General features: G+C 28.6%; 1 protein-coding gene across 1 annotated transcript; it reads right to left on the bottom strand.

Annotated features, from left to right (window-relative positions):
* Nucleotides 1-6,232: 6,232 nt before the first annotated feature.
* Nucleotides 6,233-7,036, bottom strand: LOC129307161 (glutaredoxin-C9-like). Its single transcript, XM_054948044.1, has one exon. It carries the CDS (start codon nt 6,977-6,979, stop codon nt 6,518-6,520), a length of 462 nt encoding a protein of 153 aa, XP_054804019.1. The 5' UTR covers nt 6,980-7,036; the 3' UTR covers nt 6,233-6,517.
* Between the last annotated feature and the right edge of the window lie 4,628 nt (nt 7,037-11,664).

The following is an 11,664-nucleotide window of genomic DNA, read 5'->3' on the forward strand; positions in this document are numbered from 1 at the left end:
TAGGTTTGACTTGGTTGTTTGTTCTATTTTAGACTAAAGTTTGTCTCATAGAACACATAAAAAAAAATTAATTTTAATCTTATTTATAAGACACTTTACTATTTTCTATATTTATCTCTACTTTCTGCCTTTATTAAATGCTAGAAAAAATTATTAAAAATATTTCTTTTTGTTTTTATTAGGATGTAGAGGTGAAAATTTATTAAATTTTAAAATAAATTTAGGATTTTTCTTACTTTGATTAAATATATTGGAAGTAACTTATAAATAAGATAAGAGGTTATAGTTAGTTTTGGTAAATATATAGAAGATTTACTTTGGTTTTGCATTTTGATTGGATTTATTTCTGATTTTATCAAGTGTACCTGCTTAATTTTTTATTTTAAGAGTTGTTTGTTTTTCCATTTCTAAATCAGACCCGTCAACTAAAATGATTAATGAAACCAATTTTGACATGCAGAGAACTTATTTTGACTTCAAACACACACTTAATTTGTTCAGTCAATTTAGTTTGGTTTAGTTTATTCTTTGATGTACCGAACTAGTTGAAATTGGATATACGAAGATATATCACAAAAATCATATTTTTTTCAGCTTAGGTTCCTATTAAGAATTGATGAAATGGTTAACCTTTTGCAGACAAGGTCTACCACTCTACCACTTTTTTTTTTATTGGTTATTGAGTGACTGTTTATGCTCATGGGTTAATGGGACAAGTAACAAATTGAGATATCTAGAGCTAGGAATATTGGAATATTGATGAAGTTAAGATTAAATTAAAGCAGATATAATCGTGAGCAAGAAGGACGACAGTATCTGCTTGATATGAATGTATGTATCACAATGTAGCATATATTAGCATTGTTTTGCAACACTATTACTTTTTATAATGATTATTTTAAACTTTTTACAATAAAGGATCATAGTGAAAAAGTGACTTTTCATGTCAAGTTTTTAAAATATTTCACATCAGTTATTTCAAAAACTGAAGTTGTAAGTGTGTATACAATTTAAAAAAATTATTTATTTTTCTCTACATCTAGAACTTATGCATGTAAACTTGGATAGTATATATAGCAAGTGAAAATAGCCGGCTGGCTAACAAATCAATGATTATGCACTAAGTTAAAATTATGTTAAATATATATTTCTAAAATAAACTATGAAAAATATTTCTCCATTGTAACTACTATAAATATAAATTTTTTAAAATTAGTTTTGATAAAATTGAAAATATTTGGATGATTTTTTAAAATCAACTATAAATGTGTAAACCACAATAAAGGCCATTCTCTTTTACACTGTAATATTGATAAATAAATAAATCTATGTGATAAAATAAGGGTTAAGGTTCAATATCTACCCTTGAACTTTTTTTTTATAAGTGCTAGGCACTTGTACTGATAAGTAAAATAATTTTTTTTGAACTTTTTTTTAGGAGCAAAAAATGTGATGTTTGGAATTTCAAATATTAAAACAAGTATTAAAGGCCCTTAATGTACTTTAAATCAAAGCAAAGATCAATTAGGAAGCATGGAGAACATTTAAAATAGCAAACAATTTAAAACAAAGTCAAAACGAGTAAATTATGTCAAAACAATGCAATCCAAGGAGCATTTACTACAGCCAATGACAATGTCCATCATGACTGGCATTCACTATATCATGTGTCATGGCTAACCAAGCCTTTCACCATGGCGCACATGCTGTGAAAACAAAATTGTTATAACAGCATTCTCGATTCTAATTTTTGATGTGTGTGTAACTTCTACTCAAATTTTAAATTAAGGTGATTCAAGTGTTCAAACATAAATAATTAACAAATCTAGCTAATAGATCTAGACTCACCACTATCTAGTAACATATATGTGAGAATTTTGAACACTTCAAATTATAAACATGCAAACCATACTCTCTGCATCAACCAAGTGTCCTAAAAGTCAAATCTTAAGCCATTAGCCTATCACAACCGATCAACCATACTCAAAATACATAGATAAACATGCCTAAGCATGATATGCATCAAATTCGTTAAACATTTAAACTCCACGTCCCCGAAAACATCATCAAATATTAGGTAGAAGCAATGATATTTAAAGGCAATACTTCACAATTAATCACTTACACCATTGGCCCAACACCTTTGTACGAATACCCAAAAATGTCTGTCGGCAAACTAAGCTACAAGCAAGTGATATAATAGTTTAACATAAGAAAACCTCTAAGGTTGGCAATATAGGATTCAAATTGCACATTAATTGTCTAGGGACTTTATAATGTGAGTTATACGTCTCTAGCTTCAAATACTTCCTCCTCGCCCTTGCGATGTAAAGTAACAGAAGTGAGATATAAAATCTCAACAAATGTGTAAACATGGGGAAGGACATTAAACGATCAAAAGATTAAATTAAGCTTCAATAAGGATCAAACGATTTGAAATTCAAAGTAAGGACTAAATTTTTTTAAATAAATTAGTGTAAAAGTTTTCTATTTCATTTCATGATTTGCAACCATTAAAATAATAACTTATAATTTAAATGTGCTAATTTATTATTAAAAAAAACTTGTCAAGCAAATATGTCTTTGAACCCGACATGCATAGGATCTAATTATATTTGTTATGGAGCTATTAATTCTGAACATCTGGATGACGTGCTTTAAATTAAGAGATGAATATTATTTTTTGTGATAATTCGTTTTCTTAATCCTAGTAAATCGATGGTATGCATAAATCATTAAATGTCATGTAATGAGGATGTTTTGTGAGGAGTTAGGACCAATGATTAAAACACTAGACCAGACTGGACGGTTAGATCAATCCGGATTTCAACTCAATTAGCACGTAAAAACTAATTTAAGAATTGAGTCAGCTTGGGCTATTTTGAATTGGCAGTCCGACCGAGGAACCGGATTTGATTTTTAAAAACTAGACCATCCAAAAAAAATTATTTTTTATCAAATTTAAAAAAAAAGACTAATTTTTTCATTATTTGATGTTATATTATATCATATGACTTATTGAGTCATAATAAATTTAAAATATTTAGTTGTATTTTTAAATTAAGTAATAATTTTATATTTGTTTTTTGTATTTAAATTATTATATATATATATATAATTTTTTTATTTAATTATTATATTATTGATCCAATTTGAATCGTGAGAATTATAAATTACAGACTTTTTTAATTTAATATTCAGTTTGGTTTTGAAAATGTTGGTGAGGACTGAGGAACGGTCCAAGTTGCGGCGCAACAAACGGCAGGACTGCTTCACTAGAGGCTGTATACGTGGCACGACGACACAGAGACTGCAAGAATTCCTTATCCAAATGGAACTGCTGGTTTTGATTTTTATCCAAATCTTTAACGGGCTATAGGCCCAATTAAATTTATAAACTACGCTATAGTACTTTCAGGCTTTAGCCCAAAATCTAAGAAACCCAGCCTTTTTTCAAGCTGATTACTTCCTATTCAAACCAAGTGCTCTTTGCCAACTTACTATACTACGTTGCTTTGAGCTCCTCAATGGACTAATATGGCCCAATTAAACTCGCGCGCGCGCGTTTTGTTCCCCTTCCATTCATTATTATAAGATAATTTTTCTGAAATATCGCTATAGCCAATAAATATTACTAACTCCGATAAAGTGCCAACCTTATGGCCGAGAAAATGAACCGACCTAACCCAACCTCACTGGACTGAACTTGAACGCTATATTTTGACTCCAATTCTATTTTAATACTTCTTTTTACCCAAAAAAAAATACTTTTTTTAATTTTTGAAACTTATATTAACGTCTCCTAATATAAATAATTACTAAATGCAAAATTCGATTTCTATCCACTCAACTATTATTTGATTATTAAGTTATATATATTGAACTAAAATACATCTTCTTTAAAAATCATTCAAATTACTAAAAAAGAAAAAATTAAAACGCATATTTTTCTCATTTTATTTATATTTTGAATTTTTAGTTATATAAACACATTTATTTAGTATCATTTTGTAAAATTTAAATACATAAATTGGTTAAATTAATATTTCAAACATGAAACTTCAAAAACTTAATGAAATAAGGATTTAATATAATAAATTACTCAATATAATTTATATTTACTTTTAAAAATATTAATTTTAACAAAATTTTAAATTATTTATTTAAATATCAACATACTTAATTATTTAAATTTTTTTTAAATTGAGGAAGAGTAGACAATTAAATTATGAGGACAAAATAAGAATTTTAAAGTTTTCAACATAATTACATAATTTTAAAATTTTTTTTTGGGGAGTAATGAATGGAGGCCCATGGCCTACAATGAAAAAAAAGACTAACTAAAAATTGGCCCAAACGGAAACAAAACAAAACAAACAAAAGAAATGTTGTCTTTGACTTCTCCTTGTCCAGCAAAAACGTCCATATAATTAAGAACCTTTAACAAAATATTCCTGAAATGTTAATAATTGAATTAAAGTGTAGGTATTGAAAACAGAAAGAAAATTTCTGTAAGTTTAACAAAATGGAAAGGACATAATTGTCTTTTTTCTCATTTATTTAATACCAAGCCAAACATAAGGAGTCTCAACCCATAAACCATTTGGATACACACACACACACACACACAGCGTACCCTACTTGTCTTGCTCATTTTTATGAAATCCATTTGAGTTTATCTCACATCTTCTCCAAATTCCTTCAACCAGACGCACTCCAAGACATTCAGTTGAGTTTATGGATCTTAAAGTTTAATCACTATATTGTACCCCATATATGTTAATTCCAAGTATAGTTCTTGAAATAAAACGTAGATTTGTTGAGCTTTGTGTAGAAGATAAAAATTGTGAATAACGTACCGTTTCTCTCACTCCAGTGTACCCAAACTTGACAAGACATGCATCCATGGGAATGTTTGGAGTGAATTAATTATTTAGCTTCCCGGGCCACAGTGATGAATTGACAATTGCAGAAAGCAATTTTGATACTTGGAACCACATCAAAAAGAGGCTCTATCATTTTAACTGTGTGACTCAGGATCCTTGAATAGGACCAAACTAATGTCTCTACTCCATTTTCCTTGTCCCCAAATTAAATCTTTCATGGAGCATTATTGTGGACATATTATTTGATAGCGATCTTCACATTTGGTTATCACTCAATGAAGCAAACTCCTTCTCAAGTTGCTTGCTCCACCAAGTGTATGATTGGATTTGCTTCAACTAGAACCACATGTTCCTTCATTTCTTTCAGCATGTGTTTAAGCTTTTTTTTTTTTTTTTGAAAAAACGTGATTATATATATATATATATATACCTCTCGTTAATATTTGAATTCTTGAGTTCTTTAAGTGACCTTACAATTTGACTAAATCATGTGACTATAGGGGCAGGGAATTAACTACATTCACCAACTGTACTGTTATGCTAGACAGATGGATCCATCTAATTTGCTGAATTTATATAAGTCAATAAATGATAAAGTTTTAACCGGCGGGGAAAAAAAATAAAAGTTTGATTCCGTTAGGAGAATGTTTTACCCTATATTTTCAAATCATATTATATAATCAAAGTGATTATTAAACAACCCAATCATTGAATCAACCTTTAAAAATTGTGAGCCAAAATCACCTAGAACTAGTTTGGGCGCGGTAATTAAGGTTGAGGGGGATGATCATCAAAGGGTTCAAATATTCTCGAAGTAATTATTTTTAAAAAAATCTGGGCTAAAAATATTGACCATTAAAAATTCAAAGTTTATATAGTTGCATGCATCTTCCTTTACATCTAAGATGTTTGGTACGTGAGAATGGAAGGAAAAAATCAGGAAAAGGGAAGAGACTTGTTTGGACGATATTTTTAAACTTGTTTCATTAGAAACAATTTGGTTTCAAAAGATTCTTCATCGTGTAACCAAATTAAAAAAAAAATAGATTCTACCGCGTGGTAAAAGAAGAAAATCATCCCTATAATTTATACAAACTCACCTGCCGGATCTGAAGATAAAAGGAATTTCCAAACATGGTCAACGCCCAGCATCAATTACAATTAATCATAGGAATTATGAGATCAGCATATCAATGTTACCTAATTCAATTCCCCTGAACTTTGTTAAGGGTATAAACTTTATGGGTAAAATAATCATGTTAAAAAGAATATATTAAATTAATTAAGCCTGATGATAGTCAAATCTAACTTGATCAGTGTATTAGATACAAAAAATGGACACGATGTATCTGGAATAGCCTTGCATAATTCTCAATTCAGTGGAATCAATATTAATGTACAAAAGCTATCTAATATCCAAAACCTAGTTTCCAAAGATTCGGGAAACAAAAATTCAAACAAGATCTCTCCACAAAACTAGAATTTTAAGAACATCAACCAAGAGAGATTTATACATGAGATCACAACAACATACCCAATCAGAACGGAAACAGAAACATGGACACGTGTATATACGTATCTATGTATCTGTATCCAGTCATCACCATACTCACAAGTCAAAGTACTCGTGATCAGAGCCACAAGGCCCCAGCATCCTTGAGGATCGGAACCAATTCGCCTGAAATATGTGTCGACATCACTCTCTCCAACCCTCCGAACAACTTCCCTCCGACGAACACTGCAGGGAACTGCACTCCGCCGCCACTGCCGCCGCCGTCTCCGTGTCCAATCTTCCTGGACAGCTCGGCGGCCACGGCAGCCTCGTCTTCGTCGGCTACCTCGTGCACGGGAGGGTTAGCACCGAGACCTTGTAACAGCCTCTGCACTACATGGCACATGCAGCAGCCGCGTCTTCCAATTATTATCACCGCGTTCTCCGTTACCATCGTCACCAAATTTCCTGGATCCACGTCATTGGCCTGTCCGGTGATTCCTCCGGAGAACCCGTCTGGGGTCGCCACCACCGTGGATAGCTCACGTGAGTCACGTGCTTCGGCGTGGAGCCAGGTCCTATATGGAATGGCTTGATGCATTAGAGAGAGAGAGAGAGAGAGTTGAGAAAATGGAGGATTGTGAAGAGAGGGGGGAGATTGGAGGTGAGGGCTGAGGGAGAATTATAAAATGGCGAAGACTCTAACGTCAACGGCAGTTACGCAGTGTGGTACGTCACACCCACTGTGGGTGACGTCATGTAGCGTCACGGACTCCGTCAACAGATTCCAAGAAGCTACGTCGCCCACCCCACCACACCGCACTACCACATCATGCACCCTGACATTTCTTTTCATTCTTCGCACAAATATCTTCTTAAAAAAAAATCTATTTATAAATTATTTTATTAATCTTTTTATCATGCAGAAAAAAAATTTATTATTAAAATATGTACTCCTTTTATTTTTATATATAAAATATTTTTAATTAAATCATATAAATTAATAAAAATTAATTATCTAATTAAAAATGTAACATCATTTTAATTTTATTTTTAATTATTATAAATAAAAAATAAATATTTTTTTAAAATAAATTAATGAGAGTATTTATTTATTTTTTAATTTAATAAAAATATAATAGTTCATTCATTAAAAAATACTAGCAACTTCTTATATTTAAAGATAAAAAAATTTTAAAAGACTTTTTATATATAAGAACAGAGGAAGTATATTTAATAAGAATAAAAGTCTTAACTTATTAAATTTTAAAATAAAAGTATGAAGTTGCGAGGTTTTCTTTAATTCTAATAAAATATGTTTAAAATAATTTATAAATAAAATCAAAAAAAATATTTGAAATTTAGATACATGTATTTCACTATTTGCTATTTTTTTCCTTAACAGTAATAATTAATTCCTCCAGAGCACATTCGATGCTCATCGAGGGTGATGCATGCTTATCACCCCTGAAAGAATCTGGACGGTTTAAATTGGTCAGGGGTGATGAGCACCATGCTCATCACCCCTGATGAACACTGAATGTGCTCCCTTCATTCCTCCTATTTTTAATATAGGATGTATTTAAAAATTATTTTTACTCTAAAATATAAAGAATTGTGTAATTTTTTTAAAAATTTTAATTTTATTCTCACATTATTTATTATTTTTTAAAAAAACAGTCTATTAAAATTTTAAGGATTTAAAATTTTTTAATTATTATGGTATTTAATTACAGAATTTAAAGATATAGTTTAAATATTTTTAATGTATAAGAATTCTAACAAATAAACGTTAACAATTAATAAGTAATGTTTTTATTTTAACAAGTATTTGATCTGGTTAAATTTTTATTAAATATTAAATTATTTTAGAGATTCTTTATTGATATTCTCCAATCATGAATTGTTAAATTTTCTAATATAATTTTAAATTTTAAAAATAAAAAAAATAAAGTGTAGAACATATCATGTTCCATGGTGTGCATTGGCCATGAAAATGTGACGGCATTGAAGAACACTATTCTATTTTTTAATATAAGAAAAACTATCATGTTTTTCTCTGTTTTTATTTATAAATAAAATTACAAGTTTCAAAAGATATTTTTTGCGTTTTTTTTTCTATATCATCATTCATAAATTCAATATTTATTTTCAACAGATAAATTTGTTTTATTAATTAATTACAGAAATAATTTAATTTAATTTTTAAACATAATTATTACACTTAATCAACTCTTTTAAATTGTATGAGGTGATTAGGGAGTATTAGAAGATTGAACTTTTTGTTAAATAAAAAATTATAGGGCAGAGAAAAAAAGAGGATATAAATATATAAATGAAAAATTTGGGGCCAGCCAATGTCAAGTGCCAACCCGGTGAGGAATCGGCACTTGGTAAAGAATAAAGATGATGAGATGCATTAAAATTAAAATAATTGAATGATTATGAATAATAAATGGAGAAGAATAATAAAACTGAGTGCCACACGGCGCCCCAAGCCATTAGGCGTTTCGGAAAACCACAACGCAACACGTCTACGACGACGTCATAAGCCCACATTGGCTAATTCCATTCGGATCGGGGTGAGGGGTTTAATCGGCGCGTCGTTGTCCACGTGGCGACAATTGGCAGGAGAGAACATGGGATGTCTATCCGACATGTCGTTTTCGGCCGAGTAAGCAGCGATCACTTGGTCAGGTGGTGACGTGTCCTAGATTTTTTAAAAACATTTAAAGGAAAAGAAAATAGTATGGTTGGGTCAAGATGAATGGAAGCCTGGAAGGGGTGCGGAATGGAGATGGCCACTTTCGTGGAAGGATGACGCGGCCTTTCCATTTCAATTACTCTTCCTTGGTCCAGCGTCTCACCACGTTTATCTTCACACGGCTTTTCTTTTCTTTCTTTTTTTAAACGAGAAATATATTTAAAACTAATTTTATTTTATTATTTTGAAAACTAATATTTTAGAAAACATATTTTAAAAAAAATAAAAAAAATTATTTTTTATTTCTGAAAAAAATAATCCTATAACATCTAGAATATGTTTTCATTTTTTTATTTTTTAAAATAATATTTTATTTTTTGTTCTTCAAAATATTTTTTGAAAACATGTTAACAAAGAAATTTTTTTATTTTTTTTCTGAAAAATAAAAAATTATTTTCAAAACAGATTGCCAAACAGGCCCATAATATATTAAAATAACTTTTTCGATATACAATTATATGACACTTTCACTATTCTAATTTATAAGGCATTTTTAGATAAAATTATACGTATTAATAAAACTCATTAAATATATTTTACAATCTTTTTTAAATAAAAATTTAAACTTTCAGAAATACCCCCATTTAATACTTGATGTAAAAAGAGATAACATAATGAGAAGGATAATATTTAAAAAAAATATAAGTATTTTCATCCAACCGTCAAATATTAAAAACATTGACTGATAAACTAAAGTTTGATCAAAATATTTTACTATTTTACCCTCCTTCATTTCTGGGTTTTTTGATCATCATTTTCATTCATTGGAGAAAGAAAAATTAAAGAATTCACTAGAAAATAAAATTGAAAACTAAATATATAAGGAAGGAGGGCAAAATATAAAAATATTATCGGTAAAACTTCAATTTAAAGATTGATGTTTTCAATATTTAATGATCTGGCGAAAATACTTTTCTTTTAAAACTTTCAAAGCAAAAATGCTTTAAAAAGTTTTAAAATTTAGATAATCTTTTAAAATCTTTTAAAGTACTCCCTTTATTACTTTTTGTGAGATAAAATTACCTAACTTACAAATACAAATAAAGTATCTTTAATTTATTTATGTTTTTTTTTATCTTTTTATTTATACCCTAATCAATTAATACTTATCAATCATTTTTTTAATTTTACTTCAAGAGGACCAACACCAAGTATTTTTTTATTCATTGACTAAGATATTTTCAAGGGTTAAAAAATAAAAATATTTTGTAACTTATTTTTTTTAGGAGTGCCAACATTTTAAATTTTTTTAAAATATTTTTGCCTTGAAAGTGTCAAAAAAAAAGTATTTTCACCTGACCGTTAAATATTAAAAATATTAACCATTAAATTAAAGTTTGATCAGAATATTTTACTATTTTACCCTCCTTTATTTTTGGGTTTTTTGGTTTTTATTTTCATTCATTAGAGATAGAAAACTTAAAGAATTCACTAGAAGATTAAATTGAAAACTGAATATATAAGGAAGGAGGAAAAAATACAAAAATATCATCAATCAAACTTTAATTTAAAGATTAATGTTTTCAATATTTAACGATTGAGTAACAATACTTTTTTTAAAAAACTTTTAAAATAAAAATGCTTTAAAAAATTTAAAATTTAGATAATTTTTTAAAGTACTCCCTTTATTGTTGGTCAAAAGAAAAAGTACCCCCTCTATTACTTTTCGCGAGATAAAAATACCTAACTTACAAATACAAATAAAGTATCTTTAATTTATTTATGTTTAATTATTTTTTTATTTATCAATCATTTTTTTAATTTTACCTTAAGAGGACCAACACCAAGTATTTTTTTATTCATTGACTAAGATGTTTTTAAGGGTTAACAAATAAAAATATCTTGTAACTTATTTTTTCATGAGCGCTTGGCATTTCAAATTTTTTTTAGAACATTTTTGCATTGAAAGTTTTAAAAAAAAGTATTTTCACCCAACCGTTAAATATTAAAAACATTGATCATTAAATTAAAATTTGATCAGAATATTTTACTATTTTACCCTCCTTCATTTTTGCATTTTTTGGTCTTCATTTTCATTCATTGGAGAAAGAAAAATTAAAGAATTCACTAGAAAATGAAATTAAAAACTGAATATATAAGGAAGGAGGGCAAAATACAAAAATATCATTAGTCAAACTTTAGTTTAAAGATTAATGCTTTTAACATTTAATGATTGGGTGAAAATACTCTTCTTTTAAAACTTTCAAGACAAAAATGCTTTAAAAAAATTTAGAATACCAAGCATCTTTGGAAGAATAAGTTTTTGGATATTTTTGCTCTTTAACTCTATTTTAAAAAATAATATTAATTTCTCCTAAAAGTTGGTAAATTATCTTATGTACATAGTACTATGGGTAGGAACATCATAACTTTCAAAAAAATTTCGAATACATCGCCTTGGGAGATAAATGAACATTTTAACTTAAAATAAAATATTTTTTGAAATAATAAAGAAGTTTTGTTGGGGAAAAAAAATTTCACGTTGGAGTGTCACAACTAATCTTCCTTTCAAGTCAAAGGGA

The sequence above is a fragment of the Prosopis cineraria genome, unplaced genomic scaffold (assembly GCF_029017545.1).
Source record: "Prosopis cineraria cultivar Desert tree isolate PC_DT_omini unplaced genomic scaffold, ASM2901754v1 PC3, whole genome shotgun sequence".
Classification (NCBI taxonomy): domain Eukaryota; kingdom Viridiplantae; phylum Streptophyta; class Magnoliopsida; order Fabales; family Fabaceae; genus Prosopis; species Prosopis cineraria.